Source organism: Periplaneta americana, chromosome 15, assembly GCF_040183065.1.
Source record: "Periplaneta americana isolate PAMFEO1 chromosome 15, P.americana_PAMFEO1_priV1, whole genome shotgun sequence".
Classification (NCBI taxonomy): Eukaryota; Metazoa; Arthropoda; class Insecta; order Blattodea; family Blattidae; genus Periplaneta; species Periplaneta americana.
Window position 1 is genome coordinate 121,420,260 of NC_091131.1, and position 26,874 is coordinate 121,447,133.

The window sequence follows — 26,874 nt, forward strand, 5'->3', positions numbered from 1 at the left end:
ATTTACTGAAGCTGTCTTTTTATCCCAACATGCCGACCACCGTTGTATCATGCGTAACTTTCTCTATGGCATGTCAGAAGAACGGCGCTGACAGTTTTCTGGAGGTGCTAACAAGCACCAGCTAATGTCAAGCAACATTTGGAAATTTGTACTGTACAGTCTAATGCTTCTTACAAACGAGGCGAAACTATATAGATTTTACGTAAAATTGGCATTATGGAGAAGAAAAATTCTCAATAGGCAGTTAAGTTTCAAGCTTCTCTTCCTTCCATTCCAAGTATAGTTTACCTAAATCAAAGAGCTGGTGTATGTGAAGGTGTATCTTATGAGTTGTCCACAACCAATTACAATTTTTGTCAAGTTCATTATCCTATATTTATATCAAAAATGAACAAAGAGACAGCCGCAAGTTTTATGCGTGAATGCGTTGCTGATAGAATTGCTGTTAAGGTAAACATGAGCAGTGACAAACACTTCTTCCCAGATATCCTCAAAACCCGGTATATTTCGCTGTGCTGGGACTCCTAGAAGTAGCCATCTTGTATGCATTGAGAATAAACCTATCGGTTTCTATATCATCATTTGTTACCCACCAGTTCTTACATGCCCACTGCCCATTTGCGCTGCATATGCCTCGAGGTTGTCAATTTTCTCTCTTCACTCAACTTCACTCGCGGATTTTCCCAATTATTTAACTTAAGCAGAGCGGGTGTTGAGAGATTTATCTCGGGGTTCTCCTGTCTCTGCGAGGTATCAAAGTCGAATTAAACAGATGTTGAGAAGATAAACTGCACACATTGTGTTTAACAATACCTAAATGCGAAAGTCAGGTCTCCAGGGAGGAGAGGAGAGGTAGAAAGAGAAGATCCACGCAATCCGCAGGAACAAAGACGAATATCCGCGTATGTTATGAAGACGATTGCCACTCCAATGATGCCAGAGTAACTTACAAACTCAAATTATCCACCTGCTACTGCTGTAACCACCACCAATTCAGTTACTGAACTTACGCTGGTGGTGCTTGCCTGATAAATGTTAAACAACTACTTTTAATACAAGACTTTCCCATGACTTGTTTTCTGTACAATTCGGGATCCAACTTAAGTCATGGTCGCGAGTTCCTGACGTCTAACAACGCTATCCCGGGCTTGGCGAAAGCAATAAATTGAGGTCTTGTTCTGCCCACTTAGCTATTTGGCCAAATCGATGAATTAAGACCTTGTTCTGCTCACTTCACTCTCAAGTAAAGAAACTCTCCTTCATGAGAAAACGATAAAAATTATATAAATAAAAGTAATCTCAACTTGTTCTATGTGACATGAGCTTGCTCAAAACCTTTCTCAGCTTTCTGCTGTACACCAGTTCGGTCGACAAATGTTAGCTAACCTTACTGCAGGCAACAGTGTTCAGTCAACTCTTCTGTCTGCAGGTTCATTTTTTCAGTGTGAGAACATAAAGAAAATAGCGATTTTGAAGAGGACGCAGACAAAAGAGACAAAGTTTTGATTGTCTTGCCTTCACAGATATGATCAAAATTTTTCCTATCATGTTTGACAAATTCATGCTTCCGGAAGCAACATTTATGGCAATTCGTGGAAGGTAAGAACGACAGTTCGGGGTTGAGATTAACAAACTGAATTATATAAAAAAAACTTTCAAACAAGACTAAAAAGGAAGAAACTAATTAATGACCATTATGAAAAATTATCCCAGCAATTGCAATACTTCTTCATTGCCTTCGCAGTCTCACATGCAGGCCCTATCTTCCGGGATATTTTCATCTTCTTCACGCTCTCTCTTAATATCAAACGCTTTATCTTTCAGATATACCGTCGTTGTTCCTGCAATAACTCTTATGTGCAAAATATACAATTTTTCAGTAGGAGGAAAAAAACATTTATTCATCCTATGGCAGCCGTACATAGGGGATTGTGAATTCTTACATTTTCGAAAGAAAGAAATATAATTACATATAGGAGATTTTATTATTTGCTGTATCACTATTTAAGTTATTTAATAGAGCAAAAATCTGAAAATGGGTAAATATGTCACATAGGAGTTATTGCAGGAACGACGACGATATAGCATTAGCTACATTTTGAAGAACGAAACAGTAAAATCATCGAAGGAACTTAATTATTCTTGAAGCCAGTTCAATTTTATTCTCAATGAAAGGGAATCATTGCTTACCCTGTCCAAAGCATCTCTCAGTCCGGTTTTCCGTTATGACCCTGGAGACATCGGAATTGCTCCATATGAGCGATTCATGCACGGAGCCTGGCTACGACGCATTGACACAAATAAATTCTTCTTTAGAAATAAAGATAATTTGAAAGGCATGACATCCTTTTCGATTTATGTATTCGTCATGTGTGTTAGGCCGTTTAATCTCAATATGCATTTAATCGATGGCCCCTATAACGAACGGAAAAACTGTAACATTGATGCCACTCTTCTATTGCTGCCTGTTGTGAGTAAAATGTCCTTCAGGTGAGTATTCCTTATTAATTCGTGCAAAGCCTTAGAAAATATAATGGATACAATATTCTCATTCACTCCTGTATGTCCTCAACTACACTACTTTGAAATCCAGGATCACTCGGGTACCCGAGAAAAATTCCCATTCTCTGTATTTTGGTTAGTGCATTGCCTTTAGTTTAAAAGATTCATTTCAGAAATAGTCTGCGTTTTCTCAATTAAACTGATACAATCTTATAACCTTGCCCAAATGAGTTTCTGCGTTCCTTGTACACGTTTCGATATCTTTGTAGGTTCACGAAAGCATCCATATCGACGAAACACCTTCATTCTGCAAGTTGAAATCAACTATTGAGATGCCTCCACTTTTCTGAAGTTACTTCAGAGTGAGAGCAGGGGGCTGCCATTTGATATAAAGTAAGAGCTATCTCCTTCGTGCTTATTCCTTGCTCAATGATAGAGCAAGCTCACGGAATGACAACTTCCTCCGCTTTATTGATATAAAAAGAGGAATCTCAAGGTTAGGAGGAAACTCGATCAATTTTACCACCCATTACTGGAACAGCCTGTATACTATTCCTCTCATTTTCCCGTAAAAACGCAAGATTTGCCTTCCATTATACAAAATGGAGGACTGTAGAAACACCAATACAAAATAACATAATACCGCACCTAAATACTGGAATGTAACTAACTTTTATCCATACAAAGAAAATATAATTCGTCTGAATGTACTGGTTTTATCTTAATTATGTGACTACTAATCTTGCTACCTATTGTTGATCATTATGGACTTAAATTTACGTTTAAGGTTTTACTAAGCCTTTAAATACAAACATGAAGTTTGCTCATACTCAGTATCTGTGAATCTAATTTATAATGGATCGATGTAGATGAAATTTAATTTTTTTAAGAAATTAAGAGGTCTTTAATTGAAACAGAAAAACAAAATGGCATCCAACTTCAATAGGCAAACATTTTATGTGATTTTTATAGTACGCAAAATAAATCAACGAGACTCGTTACTTTGCCAAGTACAAAAGGAAAACCATTTCGCTAAGAGAAACTCTTATATACAGAATTACTGCTACATTTCGCAACACTCGTTCTAACTTGCCTAACGCAACTTTAATCCTAAGATTCCTACCGTTATTTTACAAGGCCTAAGCACAAATAAAATTTGAATAATAATAAAAAATAATCACCTCTGCTCTTTTTCCTTCGTGCCCTGATATGACGTCTGCACATAAGATCAAGTGTTTTAATTATATTTCAAGAAATTAAAGGGAAAGTTCAATACTTACAATTTAGAAAATTACTTGTTAAATTCCTACCACAACTACCATATCCAATAAATCCCAATAATCTTGCACATAATCACTTCATGCTTGTTGCATTACATATGAAGAACACAGGGTAAAATTCACATTTTATACTGTTTTTTACATTAGAGTAAACAAAGTTTCAAGACCCACTATATTTGAGTTATTCTTCCAAATTTCTCTGGCCTAATCAGGTATTATTCTATTCGGTTAAACCACACAAATCTACACTTCCTGAGCTATTAAATGACATCAGAAACAAAAAATCTATATTACATCAAAAACAGAAAATCTAAGTTTTTCCAATGGACTCTTCATACACTACTTTACGAGGTCTTAAAAATTTACACCTTAACTACCAAAAATTTACACTCTGTAATGCGTGATTAGTAGTCTGACACATCCACCATGTAACACAATACATTGCAATCCACTCCAGAACATTGGCTGTTGGCTTCAGCCAGAGATAACGCCCAGCTAATTCTCGAATTATAGGAACTTTAAATGAACTTTAAAAACGGGACACCAGTAATATGTTCTACATGCTATGTTAATTTACTGGGCACAATTTCGATAAATTCGAAACGTTTACAATAATGGATGAATTTGCTAAACTGTATCAAAGCAAGAAATCTTTGATCACAGATTAAACTTAATTCATTTCAAAACAAGTTACGAAATTGTTGTATATAATTACACATTTGAATATATGCATTCATATATACTTTCATTTTCGCAGTCTATTCCTATTCTTTTCTTTCTCGACCACAGACGAATACATGGCGAACTCTCCACCTAAGTTACAGAACATTACATTCATGCTCTAGGAGAGAAACTATGAATCCATGACAGTAGCTCTTTTGTGCGGTATGTCCGAAACAAACCTTTTTAAAATGGAAGTGTATTAGAGGAGTACCACCATAGAGTACCATCATTTACACTCGAAATGGCTGTCGCTAGACAAAATAAAATATAGCTACTTGATAAAACAAATTCAAATTACTCACCAGAACATCGTAACAGATCTCCCTCAGTTCTTTTTCCACTTTTTCTCTGTATTCTTTGGCCATTTGTTGCTTCCTCTCCGAGCCTTCCGTTTTTTGCTCAATTGACGAGATAACCCTCCAGGAGGAACGTCTGGCACCAACAACATTTTTGTATGCAACAGACAAAAGGTTCCTTTCCTCGTTGGAAAGTTCCACCCCTGTTTCTGTTACTGCCTTCATCGCCGCAGCCATGTCATCGTATCTCTCTGCCTGCTCGGCGAGCTTCGCCCTCTGTACCAATTCTTCCTTGTCCACAGACATTTGTGTGAGGTGGGTTGTATATGTGGTTTACTGGTAACAAAAGAAAAGAAACGTGAAATCATTTAATCATATCTAAACCATAAGCCAGAATATCATTAAAGATACTTATAAATTTAATCTTAATACTCGTTTACGAATGAAATATATATCACATACGAAAAAATGTAATCTTAAAAAGATACTCAGCAAATAATAATAATAATAATAATAATAATAATAATAATAATAATAATAATAATGATAATAATAATAATAATAATAATTAGTAGTAAGTAATAATAATTGTATTGATTGATAAATGACGTCTTCAACCTGCACTGCAGAATGCATTGCAGATATGCATTTATTACTTTGAAAAAGTTTTATCATCGCAGTTATATCTTTCGAACCACCGGGCACAACACCGCTATATGCATTCGATTTTTAAATCTCGATATGACATACAAAACTCTAAACAGTTGACTATTTTAAAGGCCTTTGATGGTACGACTCCGAGACTGGGTGGGGCCTTACGGTTAATGAGAGCATGGTCACGCCGCAGAAGTGTTGTACCATACGTGAATAGCTAGTACACGATAATGAAATATAACAATGGGAACTCGTTTCCTAGCACACTTCATAGTAGGTAGCTCATTCACGCACATCTTAAACCGAACATGCAGAGCTATCGGGCTACTCCCTCACTATAATACATACACGGAGCGTAGGCTAAGTACGCAGTAATGGCTGCATTCAGACTATTTCACTTACAGCAAAGTTTCTACGTCGATCTTCTGCCTTTAAGCAGAAGTAAGTTTTTTCTCACTCTTTCTACCACAGCACTTTATCACAGAAATAGACTACAGTTTCTTCATTTACACATTACACCTCACACCACTGGAAACGTGAAAAAAACTAGTATAAAACGAATGTACTATCTTTCGCCTCAGAACATAACTACATTAGAAAGGCAGACATTTGTTCCCTAGTTCCTACGTCCGTCCGACCACTACCTCTCGCCACAATCTATTAAACTAAGATTCCCAAGGATACGTCGGGCGGTCGTCTATCGAAGTGACAGAGGTTAGTTCGATGCGGCAAGCATGAGCAGACAGTCAGGCGCGGACAAGACGGGACACTCCCGGGGAACAAACTTCGCAGGCCAAAACTGTGAACCAACCGAGCTCGAGCTTGCATGAATCGATCGTCCACTAGACGAACGGCGGACCCCTCCCATTGCTGTAGCTCGCTACGTTCCAGCCAACACACGCGCAACTAGCAACAGTGCTACCAACCACCACGTCAATACTCCTAATCTTGTTCAGAATCGATCTCGAGGTATTTTACAATGAGACCGTCGTGCGCATTATGAAATTGTGAAATAAATGTGTAAATAAGTTAACATTCAGATGTATGAAACTTGCACCAATTTATCCCCGAACATGTAACAGTATCAGGTTTTACGAAAAAATATACTAATAAATCTACATTATCAAAATATACCGACATTCTGCAGGAAATTAGGAAAACTGAATCGACCATACAAATATCTCTGCTCTAAATGCTGATTTCTATTTTCTTTGCGTAACTGCCTCGCTTTGTAAGGACGTTTATACGAAAAGTCGGCAATTTTTCAGAACGCATCTAGGTAATGGTCAGATCCAAATGGCAAAATAGGGGTGAAATTCTAGCAGTGTAAGTAAACCGTTACCCAATAATTTCGATTTCATCTGGGCATTGCCTCTTACAAACCATACCCGACACTGAATTTTATGCCAAAGATATTAAACAGGTATCGTCAAAAGTTGCAGATATTTCACCATATTTGTAAATGCATTAAACATTATTCAAACGCTATATATTATCATTACCAATTTATATTAACAAGAGAATAGGTGGCATTAAAGACAGTTTTCATTAAATTAGCCGCTCATGTGTTTCCTTACATATCTGACGACCTTTTGACCACTAACAACATACTGTCAGCTATATTGAATATGAAGTATGTATTGGTGTAATAACCCTAGAGCAGAATACTAACGTAACAACCTCAAAGTAAAAAAAAAAATTGCAATTCAAGATATGAAGCATTTTAACACATACCTACAAACTGCTTGATTTTGAGATGTGTATACTGCATGTGTTATCTATCACTAGTCTAACAGTATGCCATGGCACCGCTATACTGTGCAAGTAGTCCATATTTCGTTCCTGAGATATACGAACAGTCCAGACAAGACCTTTCAGCAGATACTCATCACTTTACAAAACTTCAAGGTTAAAAATAGCCATATGCACTCATAACGTGTTTACAGTTAACGATGTCATCATTTGTGTGCAGAAGGAATTTCGTAGTTTCAAAAATAACTACCGTCAAATTTAAAGATTTCAAAGATACTCATAATATTTAACGGCAAATAATGCGGAGAAGAATGCTACTGGAAAAGTCGAGACGGTATTGTTCATACGAGTAAATAAAGGTCTATTTCTAGTTAAATTGGAAAAACTCCAGAACAGCATGACAAATATGAATCGAGGAAAATGTCCCAAATAGGGATACATTTGGATTCACAAAATCGATAATATGAATAATTAAGTTTCTAGGCGTGTACAAACTATGTATTCAAACAACTGCCACTTGCTTACACACTTGAGGAAAATAATGCGTCACTTTGGGTATCACGGTGGCTGAAAAACCCGACAGTGTAATCTCACGTAAGTTGGTAGAACCTCATAGAGTGAATCGATATTGCTACCATGGCTCCGTCAAGCTTCGGACTGTGAAGCGTGCTACGAATTTTATCGTCTACCAACGAAAAATTATATCTTGACAATTACTTTTCCTTCGGACTCTCACGATAGACATATCAAGTCTCTCCCATACGTAATAAAGAACATACTCTCAAATGAAAAGTAATAGCCTGTAACTTGCATAAGCAAAGAATCTCAAAAATACATAATACCACTGATACCAATACTCGGGTATGATTAAGCACACATACGCATGCCATGTTATTTGATCAACGGTACTGAAACAAGCTCAGAACTTGCAACAGATTTATCTATACTTATTTATACCGGTACTGTTTTTAAATGAAATTTGAGTTCCAAATGTGTAGCAAAATGGAGTTTTATTTTAGAGTTGTAAGAGCTTGATTTTTTTAAATGTTTTTATTAAACTAGTTACAACGCTGTATCACCTGCTATGGTTATCTAGCGTGAGAATGAAATGAAGGTGATAATGCCAGAGAAATGAGTCCAGAGTAGGGTTACCATCCGTCCGGCAAAAGGAGGACATTAAAAAAAACTGAAATGTCCGGCATTTCCCATTTCAACTAGAATTAACATGAATATTGAACAATGTGCAATAATATGCATAGAATATCTAAACAAATGGTAAAAACCTATGAAAGGATTTAACTGCTTTCATTGGTTGAAGTCTGAGTACATAAAAACATAATATGTCTGTGGTAATATTTATATATTTGCAATTTGTTTCTGGATTCTACTGTGGTGTTGCTGTTATCAGAGCATATTCCTCGCATGGAAAGAAGAATTGCTTTATAGTGTGTAATTGTGCTTCATGTGTTACATAAAGGTAGGTTAGGTTAATTGTATGTACTTTGAGTTACTTAATATTTCGACAATAATAATACTGAAATATCATTTGTTTTTTTAGTAAATGTACGACTTATTCATTTGTTTATGTAACAAACTCAACTTGATACAGGCATTTTTAGAATTATAAAAAATCTAAACATAATCAAATCTCCCGTGAGTTACTGTCCATTGTTACCATAAAATAGGAACCAAAATGACTGGGCAACACCAATCATATTAATATTTCAATTAAATGCTCTGGTAAGTATAAAAAATGTGTGCAATAAACCATTTCACTTAAACTGAAGTGTTTCAAGTAATATGGGGAATTTAAAATTTTCCATGTCTGATTCTGAACTCAGAGAATGACCCTTACACAGATTTTGTCATTCCCATCCACAACACATACCGGTACTCAGTCTGTTCATTTGCGATTTTCGGTAGGATATCAATATTCTATGACTCATTTGAAAATTATTTTTCTAAGTTTAAGTTTCATAGAGTGAGCATGTAAAGTGTCTTGGTTTGGTATTAATTTAGGAGTTAGTTTTCAAACAAGAGCATCTGAATCTTCTCACCATTTGTGAAGTTATAAAGCGATATTATTTCAATTTTGTGGTTTTGGATATTTTATAATTACAAGTAGCTTATAGAAATCATTTGGCGGCCGGGTAGCTCAGCTGGTAGAGCAGCTGGCTACGGACTGGAAGGTCCGGGGTTCGATCCCAGGTGGTGACAGGATTTTTTCTCGTTGCCAAACTTTCAGAACGGCCCCGAGGTTCACTCAGCCTCCTATAAAATTGAGTACCGGGTCTTTCCCGGGAGTAAAAGGCGGTGAGAGCGTGGTGCCGACCACACCACCTCATTCTAGTGCCGAGGTCATGGAAAGCATGGGGCTCTACCTCCATGCCCCCCAAATGCCTTCATGGCATGTTACGGGGATACCTTTACCTTTACCTTTCCTTTTATAGAAATCATTTATATATAAAGCACAATAAATGTCCCAATTGTTCTTTGTGTTGTGATTATTTAAAAATTTAATTTATACAGTAAAGTAGTGATATTTGCAACTGAACCATCTTTATCTTCTAACGCTCATAATCAGTTTGATATATATATTTTTTGCAATGCAAATAGCATAAATTAGCTACAGAAGTACTTTCTCCATAACAGGTGTAGCCTGAGGGATAAAGTTTTAGAAGGACGATAAGACGGAACTATGTAGACACCTCACAAGTCGTACGTCTTGTACCATTGCTATTATAACCATCATGCAAAAAACACCGCCTGAACTTAATTTTGAGTTACTATGAAATAGGCTAACTGAATTAAAATTTCGTTTAGACAAGGGCTGCGCTAGCTGCAACATAGCGATCTGATCCTGTACATTTCACATGCTTCACTAGACGTCAGAAGTAGTTTCTTTGGCTAATAGCTTTGAGAAGACACATAAAATGTTGAATTAAGAAAGATACATATTATATAACCAAGTGAAATATATGCGCAGGCGTCTCCCAGCAGGCTGTCTTATCGACGGCGTCCGGTCCTGTCCGAGACGCTGTGGTTGACCCGACGCATTAGCCTCTTAATAGAACTCGAAGTTGGTTGGTTTCTGCGGCTGTCTCAATTCACGTCACATAATAAACCGTGTCCCTTAGGGGACAAGTCTAAGATCTTGCCCCTTGAGCAATTCATTATAACAAATATAATAGAGAAGACCACAGACCTGTTACAAATCCAGTCAAAATACTGAGATGAAGGAAAAAATGATTGAATTTAAAGCACGTTGGTGAAACTATACGGAATTCCAACCATATTCCCAAAAGTTTATTCACGTAACTCGTACTCGGGATGTTTTGAAAGCAGAGATCAAACTATCAATCCGTGTGGTGGATTTTCTATAGGTTTCGGTTTTCCTTCTCGTGTTATTTTAGTTTTCCACTTCCGCTTGATTTTCAAACATTATTCCATTTCCTACAACAGCAGAGAATTAAACATGACACTTAAAACTGCAATCTGCACTATTTTCCAACATCAAGCATAAATTAAATACGAAGTAAAAAATCTGATTTTGCAAGAAAAAGTAGATTGTAAAGAGATTAGAGATGTCTCGCCCACATTAAAATTATACCTTGAATCAAGGAGTTAGCCCCAGGTCGCGCAAGTACCACACACCGACAAGACAGGCAGCAAACTAAGGAACGTTGCTGCTACTATTGCTGTTGTACAAGAGTAACAACAAAAGAAAACCGCTTTTCTGTAGCTCAGCGCAGGCTTTTATCTAGGCGGCCTAATGGAATTTATAGACAAAGCAGACAATGAAGAGGCTTTTCCTCGGGGTACTCCTCTTCCCTTTATTTCATTCCACCATACCTTACTTCATCTATCTGCAATAATTAAGTCTCCAATGCTGATACACAGGACTTAAGGGCTTGTGGATGGATTCAGGGTTCTGGAGATTGTGAGGTATTACTCTGGCAATGAGACCTGACTCTACTTTGTCAGGGCTGAGGCAGGATGATCCGCCTGTCTGCATCGGATTCACGAGTGCCACCTAGACTAACACGGGGTACACGAAGACATAATACGGAGTACGCAAATTTTTAAAAACATATACAACAGGGTGTCAAATTAATATACTCATTTTATAAGACGTGTGATTTCGTTTTTCAATTTACTGTTACGATCGCATTTAAATAAAAAAATGTTCTGAATACGTAGTTTCAAACTACCAAAAGTATGGAGTGGCATTTGTTGAAATGATAGTGCATTGTTGGTATACTACTCATGTAAATTTGGGTGAAACCTCAATTCAGACTTGCGATTAATAAAAGCAATTCTGTCAATAGTCTATAATCAAATTATAAGAGGTATGCATTGCTTGTCTTGACTGTATTGAAATACATATTGGTTTGGCTATATGAAATGCGTTAACGCAAAGAAATTTAACAGGTTTTTAAAGTCTGTAGACCTTCTAATAGTAAACTGTCCTCTTTCTAGGAATAGGGAAAGGTCTTGGCCTTACATCAAGGAAAAATTGGAAAATTACCACGCGCTGTAAATACATCCAACGAGAAATTGGTATGATGGAAGAAATGTACTGATCTTCAGTAATAAATAAAAACAAAATAAACCATTACTTACGACTTTTAAGGAACCCTGAGGTTCATTGCCGCCATCACATAAAAACCCGCCATCGTTCCCTATCCTGAGCAAGATTAATCCAGTCTCTACAATCATACCCCATGTCCTTCAAATCCATTTTAATATCCTACCATCTACGTCTTAGCCTCACCAAATAATCAGACAAGAAAGTAAAATCTGGTCGAAAACTCACAACTCCAAAAGTAGATATGGAAATTCAACAAAACACTTTGGAAAATAGAATAAAATCAAAAAGACTAAACAAAAGGTTTAGCAGATAAATGAAACAACGGAAATGGAGATTTTAAGAAAAATGAAACAAAATCATTGAGAGATAAAATTAAAAGCGATATAATATTAGGAATGAATTCAAAACTGAACCTGTGAATAACTGGACAATGGACCACACTAATCTTACAGAAGACACCAAATTAACGAAGAGAATTACAAACTGGAAACACAAAGGAAAGAAGTTTTGAGACGAAAAGATATGTTAACGCAGCATCGATGAATGGACGCAGCAAGCACCGGGTGAAAGAAAGAAGATTCTAGACAATAACGGAGTTAGCAGTTTTTACCCTAACTCTACAGTGAAGATTGAAAGAAATGAGAATATAATGTTGTGGACCTCTAAAGAAAGCAAAGCTGATTGAAACAAACTATTGCAAATGGGCCAGAAACTTTACAAATATGCAGGTAATGAATTCAAAAGAGATTTATCCACATTTTCAACAATATTTATACTTTAAAACAATCCAGAAGAACGGTGAACTAGCATAGTTTTACAGACCCAGAACCAAAATTTGAACCGCCTGAATTTTTCAACTGGAAATTATAACATACTGTAATAACTGGAACTTGGAAAATTCAGGTGGCCCAAATTTTATTTCTGGGTCTGTACCAATATACAGAGTTTCCGTGGCAATGTTACAATCTTTCAGAGATGATGGATAAGGGCAAAGGCATCAATTAGAGATAAGGAACCCCGGTTCGGAAACGCCTCAATCGGAAGTTATGAATGAAAACCGGTTTGGAATACCTATAGAAGTGGAATAAGAAAACTTCAAAATCTCTGTTTGTAAATTTAATCACAATTATTACACTACTTCAAACTACGGAAATTCCATTTACAACTGACATCTCCCAGATCCGATGCAGGTACAACAACATTGCAATAAGCTCTGTCGCATCCAGTCTAATATGCCCGGTGTCATTTTAATGAAGTCACCGGCAGTTAGAAATAATTCTTATCAGGAGAGCCTCTTCATCCTCTACAGTGTCTCTTAGACAGGTTTTACATGGTCCCACAAGGAAAAATCAAGTGGAGGTCAATCAGGCGAACGAGCTGGCCAAGAAACAGGGCCTCCTCTTCCTATCCACTTTCAGGGAACATGTGATTAAGGTATTCACGAGCATGATTTGCAAAATGAGCTGTGGCCCTCATTATGCCACATGCGTTGATGAACATCAATTGGGACATATTCCAATAAATTGAGGAGTATGTCTATAAAAACACAGTATATACTGCTGCAGTTAAGCGGGGTTAAGGAAGAAATGGACCTATTACGTAATCATAGACTATGACCGCCCACATGTTCACTTCAAATCTTGATGGCTCTTCACAAATGCAGAGCAGTGATCCGCATCGGCCCATACATGACTATTAAGCGTTCCACCTCTAGTGAAACAAACTTCATCGGTAAAAAGCACGGACGCAGGAAAGTGAGGGTCGAAACACAGCGATGCAGTAACCAGTGACTGAATGCGACGCGAGGTACGAAGTCAGCAGGAGTCTAGGCATGAACTTTCAATGGATCTATTAGTGCAGCTGCTGTTGCCGTACTACTTTCCTAATAGTACTGTGAGCGACACGTATTTCAAGTGCTACTGCTCGAGTGCTTGGTGAAGGCTCTTCGGCCACGCGTCCGAGCGGAGTCCGTGAACTGTTTCTTCCTCAAGCGTAGAACTGCGATGTAAACTGCCCCGTTTCCGTAACCGTTGGAAAAGTGTTGGAAACATGGTATGAGCTGGATGTCTCCTACGTGGATACATGACCCAATACCTTTCTGCTCCCTTACCGTCATTCGTTGTGCAAAAACAAACATCAAATCTGCATGTTACGCATACTCCATACCAGTGCACTCTTCAACATGTAAGTACAGACTGCATTCTAAACACTCGTATCTCAGGATTAACCACGTCGAAATACAAATTACGCCGTCTACAGTGCATTCAGTGGCGGTGCGTCAATAAGAGCACAAGAGCACGTGAACACCTTGTTTCCATTAATGCACGACTAGTTTTATTATTTGATATCGTATTGACGTAGTGGGGATATATACTATCAGAATCGAGTATTTTAAACTTCCCGCATCTTGCATAAACTTCTTATGTAAACTTGGCAACATCCGTTCACGTACAAGCCGTGCTCTTTTCGAGATGGTTACAGGAATTTCACGCATGCGCGGGAGAAAATTGTCTTTAGCTGGCCGCTTATGACTCGTCAAGAGCACAAAGCGTTAAGTGAAGATGATGAATATCTTTCCTACAGATGTCAGGTCCATCGATGCCTATCGTTCACGTGCTATATCTCGAGGAGGAAATTTAATAGCCTGTAGATGTCAGCATCTGACTGTAGGAACGTTTACTTTACGAGGATGTGTGTACAGTGCTGCTATGAGAGTGTAGTTTGTGAATTACTATACTTCTGTGTCGGCATAATAGCATAGTTTGGCTTTCAAACACGTGCTGGCTGACTGTGGTGGTGGTATGAATTTAAGTATCTGTATGGCAGTGTATAATATTCAAGAATAATATTTATTGGCATGTATTTATAGCAATCAATCTATGCGAATGAGATTACAGTACTGGTATAGGCTATAGTGTATCAGTGTGTTGTGAATCAAAATATATTACTGAACACACGCGTTTGTAAATAACGAGACTGTGGTATGTATTCATTTTTAACAAACGTAAACAATGAACTCTGTTCAAGTAATTTTGAACAGTAAAGAACTGGGTAAACTGGCTTACCAAGAAAAATTGGAAATAAAAACACCGAGTTTCATTATTATTATTATTATTATTATATGTTATTTTGAATTTATATACGTTTTTTTTTTTCGATAGTGAAACATTGGAATCATGACATTTCATATTAGACTAAACGTACGATTTCAAATTCTCTTCGATTTTAGAACCACAAAATTGTGAACACATAATATTTTATCACGAGCCGTCACTGAGTGCATTAGTGGTTTATTTTCCCCAATCCCTTATGACGTACGCGTTAATGTTGGCGGGGTTCTTGCCCCTTCTACTATTGTTACCTCCTGCAAATTGTACGCATGTATCCAATGTCTAGATCTACTCGCTTCAGTTACGTGATTCGGGTTCCGCCTATTGCGGATGGATGGCAAGACTGTGACCTATATTCAAAATGCACGCCACTTCGGCAGGTAACGCTGTACATGATGTATATATGTGACGAGTTATGGCTTGCACTGGAATATGTGTAAGTGTTCGTGTAAGTGTAGTTAGAGAATAAGTGAGGATGGATGAATATGGCGATGGAAGAGGAAACCCGGTGCCGGCACGTAGCCTACTCTTGTCGAGTAACACCCTAGATCAGTGGTCGTCAGCACTCGCTGAAATGTGCAAAGGGTAAGCGGTGCATACCCTCTAGCAGCTACGAGTGCACCATGGTGCACTGTGTTTTCCGCGGGCAAGAGACGCTAGCCCCAGGGTGCTCTGCGCTGACGACCGCTGCCCTAGGGTAACACCAAGGGGGCCGTCGTCCGACGGACGAATCACTATCAACAGTGACGTATCGTCGCCTTGCTACATACGGATGTATTATTCAAAACCAGTGTACCTCTAAAATCGATTTTTTGGAGTTACGTTTCTTCGTGTGCAAGGCGACGATAAGCCTTCTCTTCATACCCGCTGCGGAGAGATTTTGGATGTAACTCAGGCATATTGGTGCACACTACGATCGGTTTTGGCGTATATGAGGGTTGTTTGAAAAAGTAATGACTTTCCCTTTTAGTCTGGACCTTGAGACTGAGAATACAAGGTCCTGAAACAAAACGTTAAAGAATGATTAAAGGCGGTTAGTAATGAAAATTCGAAACGACAGCGCTAGAAATTAACTCAGAAATTTTAAACCATAATTATCGTTCACAACTCAGTAAGATCACCAGTTCCAACTTCTCCAATTCTATCACTTTTCGGTCTATCCAAAATTTTTTCTTTCAGTTTTATAATTTTAAACTAGTTATGCCAGACGATCTGGATTCTTACTACCATTATCTTTAAACTTTTCAGTCTGACATGTTACAGGAAAAAATCAATACAGGAACAGTGACTTCCTTATGTAATAAAAAGTAGTTCAAAAAAAGGCGGGAGAAAGTAATTCTGAATTTTTAACTGCACGAATACGAAAACTAGCAGCAGCAGCAGTAGTAGTAGTAATACGTAACAGTCAATGATACTTCCTATAATAAACACCATTATTACAAACAAAAAGGAACATTTTCTGCAGACCTCTGAAAAAAAGAACTAAGGAAGAGACTAGTGAAGTGCTTTGTGTGGTGTAGCATTGTATGAGAGCAGAAACACGGACATTACGAAGTGAAGAGAAGAGAAACTAATAGAAACATTTGAAATGTGGATACAGAGAAGAATGGAGCGTGTGAAATGGACAGACAGAATAAGAAATGAAGCCATGCTAGAAAGAGTGGGTGAAGAAAGAATAAGCTGAACCTGATCACAAGAAGAAATTGGATGGGTCACTAGCTGAGAAAAAAACTGTCTATTGAAGAATAATGCACTGGAAGGAATTATGAACGGGAGAAAAGTTCGGAGCAGAAGATATCATTAATTTATAAACATTATTTGGATCATAAGAGGAAGGCAGAAAATAGGAAAGATTGGAGAATGCTGGGTTTGCAGTGAAAGACCTACCCTTGGACATAAAACTATGAATGAATAAATTACAAAGAACAAAATTCGAAGTATTGTTTATTCAATAAAGCTACAATAAAGTACTCAAAAATAACAGAACTACATTCTTAACGTCGGCCTCGGTAGCGTAGTTGGTATAGCGCTGGCCTTCTGTGCTCGAAGTTGCGGGTTCAATCCCGGCCCGGGTCGATGGCATTTAAGTGTGCTGATATAAACTCTGCAGTTGCGAGCGTCGTTAAAAAAATAAAAAAATAATAATTCTTAACACTAACACTCTTTTCCTTCAAGCAAACCCGAAGTTTCAATAGAATGATAAACATCCGTACAAAATGCAATGATCAAGTAATTTTGTCTTCAATTCCAAATAAAACCTTAATGAAATTCAGGACTAAACGAAATACAAATGAATACATAAATATAATCTTCCTAAAATGAACAATAACATTTTTGTAAGAGAGAATTTTCGTACCTGAGGTGCAGAATGGTGGAGCTTTCGTAATCAAGACACTATTAAAAAGGAATCTGTTAATTGTCTAATCACTGGGAAATGAAGAAACATTTTAGTAAAGCTTTGAAAAATCCTCGTTGCCAACCAACATCGGATTTTGGTCTCCAGCCAATCGCCACAAGAAAAACTGTTTATCGACGCCGACAAATTTTAGCAGAACAATTTTAAAGCATACGCGTGAGGAAAGCATATAAAGCTAGAAGATATCACAAGTAGATTTAGGTTGAAAGGAAGCTGTTCATCATAGATACGAATACAGTTCAGAAGTTAATACAGGCTACAGCGCATTAAATAAATGCAGCACGAACTCTAGAATGCCTTCACTAATACTGAAAATTAGTATAGTTAATTGTAATTCCTACGGCAATGTCACTGCAAAAAAAAAAAAAAAAAAAACTGTAATTCCTCATTTAAAGCACTTTAAACTTTGGGTGCTATTCATAAACATTTCGTTAGCCCGCGCTACGAGCGTGCTAAACTAGCCCCGGCTATCGTCTGATTACTTGTACAGGATTCATATCATATATCGCTACACCACTGGTTTATGAATACGAAAAACGTTGGTTCGCTGATCATCCACCGGAAGCCCGCGCTAAGAATGTCTATGAATATGGCCCTTCAAGACGTGTATAAATGGCATTATGTGGCAAGCATTTAGTAATGGAATGAAAACAGGGAATTTATGAACAAGGATATAAAGATAGCGGATCTTATACGCCCTAAAAAATTAAGTTTTAGGTGCCTACATAGGTTCGAAACACATGTAAAATATACTCTTATTGTTTTAAAATAGGTACAATAACATTTATGAAAATACATGATAAGAGATATAAGTAAAAAAAAAAAAATACCTATTTAATCCTTGAGAAATATAGGCTTTAAGACAATTGCTGACACTGCAATAAATTTAACATTGCAAAAATGAAACATTATAGTTCTAGAATGTTATTTCACTGATGGATGAAACTTGTAATGTGCACTTTAGTACCATGTGGTGTAGGTGTCATGTTACCGAAAACTGTCATATTCTGATCTACGTTTGTATGGCAGCGTATTAAGTATGGGACAGAAACGTGCACATTACGTCGAAATGAAGAGAAACAATTGGAAGCAATTTAAATGTGGATATGGAGAAGAATGGAGTATGAAGAAAGAATGCTGATGAAACTGATCAGTAAAACAATAAGGAATTGGTTGAGTCTCAAGACCAAGAAGAAACTACGTGCTCAAGAATGGTGAATGGGAGAAAAGTTCGTGGATCGTATGCTTAAAGACTAAAAAGAGAAAAAGAAGAAACACTGGATAATGCTGGGTTTGCAGTGAAAAATCTGCTCTTGTGCAGAAGAACGAATGAACGTGAGAAACTAATTTGGTGAAGAAATATCCATCAAGAACCACAATACTATTGCAATAACAATGTAGTGATAATGCCTGGAGGGAAATAAGTTAACACATTAGGAAGCCCTACAGGTGAGAAAAGTTTAAATTCATTTTGTTTAGCAGCGCCTTGTCGCACCGCATCGCTCTAACGAGAGCAGACTAGAGAAAATATTAGCGCAGCGCGACGCGTAGGTGTGAGCGGGCCATAAGAAATTCCAACAAGCCTGGCCGCAGTCAGACCTCTCAAAGTAAGCAACAGCATGACTGATTCCTGCATGAAACAAGCTTTGGAGGAACGAGATGAAATCTGAACTGCTTGCAGAAAAGCTTGAGTTAAAAATTAATACCGTACACTTAAATTAACCTTCAAATAAATCACTTCAGAATTTTTATCCACTTGAAAAATATGCCAATGTAATACTATTTTACTGAATTTTTTTAACTTACAAACTTATGTATAGGCCTATTTAATTTCAATTTATTATATAGATGGACAAATAAAGTAATGATTATCGAGAATTATTGGAACTTTCCGTTTTGTTTCTGGGAAATACTTCAAATTCTGCTACATTCAAGGCACAATGGATAGCAAAAGCAATATGCAGTCTGAAGATCTGGATGGTAACTTCAGTCTTTGAAGTTAACGCATTGGGGAAATAAGGGACTTACTAATAAACGTATTTTAATATTTTGAAATCATGGTATACTTGGTATGAAGCAAAATATGCACCAAGGAATGGCCTGCAGTTGATGCAAAACCTAATTAAGTACAAGTTAATCCTCATTGCTTTAAAGAAGTTCAGTGGTCATTTGTAGTATTTGAGGAAGGAATCATTTGTAGTATTCGAGGAAGGAACTTTTAGAACTAGCTCTTTTCTGATACAGAAATCAAATTAGATATGCAATGGAGCTTAAACCAATACAGAGCCACTCAAAGGAAAAACTCCCTGAACAATCTACATTCAATTCCATTTTTGCTGACTTTATGAACTCTAATACATTCCTTTTCTTTCAGAAACACAATTTTCTTAGCACTGATCCAAAATCTTGGGAAGAAAGAAAAGATTTTCACAATGCTCTAGATCAGTGGTTCTCAATCCTTTTTTTTTGGGGGGGGGGGGTTCATGTCGCACTATCCTATATAGTGAGTTCCATGGCACACTAACGTACGAGTTAGTAACAATGCGTAAGGAGATTAACGTACCAGTCAGTTGTTTCACCAGTCGTAATGAAATTTTGTCCGTGTTCTGGCATACTTTTGAGGTTGATTTTTTAGTTTCACACGTGTTATTTTCATTATTTTATTAATCTAACTTCAGTATGGATAAGTTTTGATTAAAAGGAGAAACGTTGAAGATGAGTCAGTGACAATAATTTAACAGTAACAAAAGTGAGAACGAACTAATTCCAAGTGTAAGTGTCGTGAAAGCAGTACAGGGGGCGTAGAACCTACTGGAACGGTCTGTAAGTGCCAATATAGTTATTAAAACTTTGGATTTACATTCAGTGAACGTAAAAACCGTCCTGCACAGAATATATGTCGTGTATGGAGAAAAACTAAGCAACGAATCCACGATCCCTGGTAAAATGAAAAGACATAATATGTCATATTATGAGTACCAAACATAGTAACTTATCTGGGAAAGATGAGAACTATTTTAGCCGACTGCTGTCATCGGAAGAAAAGCAAAAGCTATGGCAAGGAGAAAAACTATTTCTAAAAAAAGTCTGTTATAAAGTTGCCGAAAAAAAAAAACAGCCCTACACTATTCTATATGCCTGCATGGAAATAGTGAAATCGATGTTAGATGGAGACACCGTGGTTCCATTGTCAAACGATACTAGGCTATTTCCCGGAGGATTGATGACACGTCTTCAGGTATATCCAGTGCCATGCACTATACGAAAAGCTAAGCGACGGTCGAGTATTTTCACTACAACTCGATGAGTCAACTAATATAATTATGAAATGTCAATTACTGAGTTATATCACTTTTGCCGACGAGAATGTACTGAATCACTCTCAACGTCAACCGGAGCAGATGTGTATAATTCCATATCCAGCATTTTGGAACTATTTGTATAAGAAACGACAAGATCAACTTTTTCATTATTAATAACTCATTACTTTTGTTGTATGACGTACGCCAATAAATCCCCTATAAAATATGTTCAAGTGCTTGACTATTATTCTCTTGTTCTTTTTTTTTTTATATATATAAATATTCTACTGTGCCGCGGCACACCCGTTGAGAACCAATGCAGATGTACAGTGAGAGACATCATTGTTGAGAGGTTCGAGTATTTTCAAAGTTAAAGAATGCCACACTGCACATGCTCCGGGCCAAAAGCCTGATTCATACCATGAAGAGACATTCGTTTCTCGTTTGTTTAAATGTTACATACCTATGCTGAGGAGACATTAAAACGTAATAATTTATTTATTTAATCTGACAGAGCTAAGGCCAGTAGGCCTTCACTTCCGCCCAGCCAGACTCTAAACAATATGAGTTTACTATACAAATATACAGACGTAAAATGCTGTAGTTAAAAAAAAAACTGGAATATGCAGAAAAGTCAGTAATGCTTCAAGGCAAGCGAAGTGGTCGAGTAGTTTAAAGCGTATGTGTCCGAATATCGACACAATTATGTTTCTAATTTGGGTTCCTAAATGTTACTTACTTACTTACAAATGGCTTTTAAGGAACCCGAAGGTTCATTGCCGCCCTCACATAAGCCCGCCAGCGGTCCCTATCCTGTGCAAGATTAATCCAGTCTCTATCATCATACCCACCTCCCTCAAATCCATTTTAATATTATCCTCCCATCTACGTCTCTGCCTCCCTAAAGGTCTTTTTCCCTCCGGTCTCCCAACTAACATTCTATATGCATTTCTGGATTCGCCCATACGTGCTACATGCCCTGCCCATCTCAAACGTCTGGATTTAATGTTCCTAATTATGTCAGGTGAAGAATACAATGCATTAACTCATTCCAATGACGTAATATTCATTCACATTATACTGTAAGCACGTGGAATGCGGTAACATTCTTTTCTGATCGCTGTCAAACTTCAAGGACTGTAAAACCGAAGAAGACTTGCTAAGAAAAAAGACACACCCCTTGATACTAAATCTCGCAATGTACTGGCACTCCCATTTTTTGTTAAATGTTCTGTTTTCAACGGATGGCTTCTTACTACAAATAAGACATATTTAAAAATTACCCAAAGTACTGTAGATGAACAATCGATGTTTCAGCAAAAGATTAAATACCACAGTCTGGTATATACAATCACGAAGCTTGAGGTAAATGAGAGCACTAGGAACAATAGACTGTGCCGGTACTATTTCGCATTGTCTGTAATGAGGCGATACTAGCGATCCTAGTGGTTAGCAACTATCTATGGATGCATATTTCCTACGTATTGAGCTTCGTGACTGTTAACTATACTGTGGTAATACCGAAGTCTAGTATATAGGCACCGTGCATGGGTCTCAAAATCGTACTGGTGGCGCCGCGCAGTGTCTCAATTCCTAATTAACTACAGGCTCGCAGTCATTCACTAGTCATGTGTGATATAGAAATTACATGCGGCTTTCTGCCGATAAAAAGTTGTAATATTAGTAAGAATGGGTTTATTGATTCATAGTGTTCTGCCCAATGGCAGGTCTTTCACTGCAAACCCAGCAATCTCCAATCTTTAATTATTTTATAGACTTAGTGGAAAGTTCAGTACTGCTAGAGGAGTGTAAAAATGTAACTACAAAGTTCCTGAAATATCAGTGAAGTTGTTTGGCATTTAAATCAGATTTCAGACCATTGAATGAGGGCGAACAGTCATATTACGAAAACATTGATATAATTATATTTGATATCATGACGTACGTAATATTTGTGTGTATACTGTCTCTATAAATTACGTATTTTAATGTGATTTAATTCTAAAAGTAGTCTTAATTACACTTCCTGAATAATGGGCGACTGCAAATTCTCTAAAACACAACACATAATGAACAATATCATCAACATACTACCTTTGATTGAGGTTCTGGCTGATATGTACATCTCACTTGACGATATGTGTCAGAGGAAGAACAATTGTTTGTATGCATATGAAGTCTGACTAGTGTAATTTGTAGCTAGTCGCGATATATGCAATGGAAGGGAAAAAGGAACTGGCCACTCTACCCCATGATATTCTGGCCTATTTGCCTCATAAGTGGTGCCTTGTTGGTATCACTTATGAAGTTCAGACTTCTCTTTGGACAGTTGAATAAACAACAAGATCAACATGCGGAAGCAGTTCAATTGATAGTTTGTGTAAAATGTTATACTGTATATTTTAATTCGCTTGAATGCACCTTTCAACATGAATTTGAACACTGGCAACGCTGTAAGTAGTTTAGACTTCTTCAGCTGTTAATTTACCATCGTGCAGATACGGGAGTAACAACAATGATCCCTTTATCGGAGAGATTTGTTATTATTCCGGGAAAACCTGACTTCATCACCACCTTCTAATAAAGTCAATAATCCGCAATCAATTGTTATGAATGTGTCACTCGATCTGCCTCGGTAGCATTTAGATTTGAAGGCCACCATCTGATCCACATTGGGTGGCTGTTCCACTTCTGAACAATTAATTGTCACTCTACATTTTTCAATATTGCAGGCATTGTTTCCTGAATACTTTCTCTGCTAGGCCTAAACCCAAAATTACAGTAACCATTTTGGATGTCAACAACATTAAAGTGGCGGTAAAATACATCATAATTATAATTGTACGATCAACTCCGAACATCACCCTCATAGCAGAATACGACAATCCAGTTTTCCTTTTAATTGCAAAATATGAGTAGATGATTTTCTTTACTAATCTTACTCTTGGACAGAATTTTTCGAAAGCTTTCGATGTGAAATTCACTAATAAAAATGGCAAAAATAATATGTGTGGTCTAGATGTTGGGGCGTTTCGACTATAAATATTTCTTATTATGATTCTACGGGTATGATTCTGTTCCAATTGGCAGAAATAACAATATATTCGAAACTACAAATGTCACTCCCATTAAGTCTGGTAGTTCTGTCTCATATTTTATTGCAGAATAATCTCGGAAACCTTGCATTTCATTAAACATATCTTCTGTTCCTGAACGCTTGTCATAAAATTTTTTATGTGATTTCAGTTCGGCATGTAATGGAGTAGACAATTCACACAATTCAATTGTGAAAGAAAATACAAAATCACTAAGAATGGTTTCATTTACTTCTGCCTGTATGGCTACTTCATTTTTCGAAATAACACTTGTTGAGCATTCGCCTTCCATAAAACTTAAATTTTCATTTCTTCTTCTTTATGCGTCTCTTTCGTACCTTTCCGGAGCTAGTTGAGATGAGGCAGTCTTTTTCCTGTAATCTTTTATAAAAATATTGGGAACGGTATGCTAGTCTTGCTGCGGGTGTTGGTTTCAGCACTTGAAATCAAGAATTAAATATCGATATGAATACATTTAAAAATAAGTATATTATTATTTATTGTTGTTAATATTATACATAATATATATGTAAAGAACTCGGTAATTATGTACTTTTTGAAATTTAAATGATAAATTCCTGTCGTTAACTTAATGGTTATTTATAAACATAATACTATATATATATATATATATATATATATATATATATATATATATTTTCTATTTTTTATATCAGGCCTAGTATGTAATAATGCTATGATTACAAGCAGTGTAGCCTTATTTACTTTCGTCTGCGTACTGCATGGATCCACAATTGAGCCTGAGTTTTCTGTTTTGGGAATGAATAAAAACAATATCGGTTGGTGTGTTCCTATAAGCATTACTACACTCAAGAACACAACAATTTGCATTACCTTTCCGCTTTTTAGGATCATCCATATTTCTAATCATTTAACCTGAGATGTTAAGTATATTCATACGCTTCAAGCATAACTCTATCGCTGCTGTCCCGCAGTTAATAACAACAATCGCCACCAGAGGAGCTTGCACGGTGCCTATAGTCACGAAGTTTGAGTTGTGAGGGTGGTAGAAACAATAGACTGTGCTGGTACTATTTTGCATTGTCTGTAATAAGGTGATATTAGCGACCCTGGTGGTTAGCAACTATCTATGGATGCATATTTACTACGTATTGAGCTTCGTGACTATATATACTAGACTGTGGTAATGCTATCTCAGCAACGCGCGGGGTACATCTGAGTAATGCTATGTGGTGTCAAGATTTATCGGTGCTACAGGCGCTAATTTCAGCTCTGTGGAAAGAACAATTTACCTTTTTTGCATATCTTGCTCATTTTTATTTGGTTATTGAATGACGCTGTAACACCTACTATGTTACTTAGCGAGACGTATTTGGAGATGAGGCCAAGGACACTGATAACTTGATAATCGCCTTACACTTGGACTCCAGGAGTATGAATAACCTTATTCTATTCTTAAAGTAGTGTAAGCTGTGCAAAAAAGATTTCTCGACAGTCATTTAATCAATAAACGTCTTATTGTTCATTTTAGAAATATTACTTTCTACATTTTACTGGATGATGCACATAAACGCACGGAAAATACAAATTTTGTCTACAAAGAGAGCATCTGAAAAATGTACTTTATTTACAGCGACACTTTCATTGCCGAATGTCTGCCGGAAAACAAATGTCATTTATATTTCGAAAACAGTTCTTTCTGAAGTACGCTTTGCGTGTCCCAATGAGACAGATAATGTTCTGTATAACTAATCAAAACTAGTATATATTGGAACAGCGCTTGAACAGTATCTATCATTGTAAACGTACTCATGATTCCATATTTTGCAAAAAGTAGCTTTGGAAGTTTATTACTTACTATTCGTCAAAAATTTGAAAGCTTTAAGGAGAAGACTTTGTGAAAATATAACCGAATCCCGAAGAATCATTTCTTGTAACGACAATGAATAATTTCACATCACAAAAACTCCTTAGTATTATTTAATGAAATGATGACAATATTCTGAATCACACCCCTCAAAAACAGCAATACTTGAGAATACCGAAATCTTATAACAGGTGAATAACGAACGTCCAGTCATCCAAATAATTTTTCAGAATGTACATTTCAAACTGCAGTTACCATGGACGTTAAATTTTCCACATTTACGGAGTGAATTAGCATAGCAGACTATTTCGTAGACTTTTTCGGGAAAAAGTGTTTCAGAACAGTAACTTTTAAGAAAACCGAACTTCAACAGTGAATAATTTTCATGCACATACAGACTGTGTTGTTTAATTTCAAGAATTAGCATATTATGTGCTTCTGTTGAACAATCCTTATCAAAATGAAATTAATAAGGGGGGAAAAACAGAGACGAAATACAGTCAAAAGGAAGACTGAAAACCTTTGAATTTCTATTAAATTTGTTGCCAAAAAGAAAATAACTACATTTACTTACAAATAAAAGTGTAAGGCACTTCGAAAATTTTCTACATTATTTTCTTTGTCTTACTAACAATATTCACTAGGAATTTAACACTGCATGCTCTATTTGATTGCAGTCAATTTACAAAACAAGCTGAATTTTTTTAATTTAGTAAACAAAAACACGGCTATTTTTTTTCCAAAGTTTTATTAATACTGTGATATTGCGATAAAATCATGAAGTACTAACAGTTATTTTATTTTCAGCAGGCAGATATTTTAAGGCCGGGATTACGATCAACGTTCGTTTCGTTGAAGCCTGACAAATACAAGCTCCGGTATTTGATTACGGTTAACATTAAAATGAACGAACGCATGACGGCGCTGATTCGACATTGCCAAGGTCTAGCTTCCACAAACGCAAAGAAACGTAAGTTGAACGTCAACCAATCACGAATCAGAAGCGAGTCATATATTTTCACCTCTTCTTTCGTACTTAAATATTAAATAAAATAATATTAAGTTAATTAAAAATTACATAATACGAGAAACGATCTTGGATTGAATGTCAGTTAACATGAATATATTTCCTCTATATGGCATGAAACACATTTTGTTTAAAATTAAACATTACAGGCAGCAAACATGAAAGCATTCATAACACCTAACTCAACTATTGTACTACGTAGCTGACTCTGTAGCGTATTGGTCAACTGACAGGTTGTGTAATTCGACCCAGGTTCGAGCCTGAGGTTAACTTTCTT

The 26,874-nt window shown here is 36.8% G+C and overlaps 1 protein-coding gene across 4 annotated transcripts in view; it reads right to left on the bottom strand.

Moving 5' to 3' along the window:
* Window positions 1-26,874, bottom strand: part of 14-3-3zeta (tyrosine 3-monooxygenase/tryptophan 5-monooxygenase activation protein zeta) — a 160,487-nt gene that overhangs the window by 74,651 nt on the left and 58,962 nt on the right. For 3 of the 4 annotated variants that reach the window (XM_069848086.1, XM_069848083.1, XM_069848085.1), the window contains exon 2: window positions 4,808-5,137. In XM_069848086.1, coding sequence (XP_069704187.1) covers window positions 4,808-5,107 — 300 coding nt within the window. In that variant the 5' untranslated portion in view covers window positions 5,108-5,137. Of the gene's footprint in view, window positions 1-4,807; window positions 5,138-5,857; window positions 6,341-26,874 lie in introns of those variants that run through there. The other variant, XM_069848084.1, reaches the window with a different exon arrangement.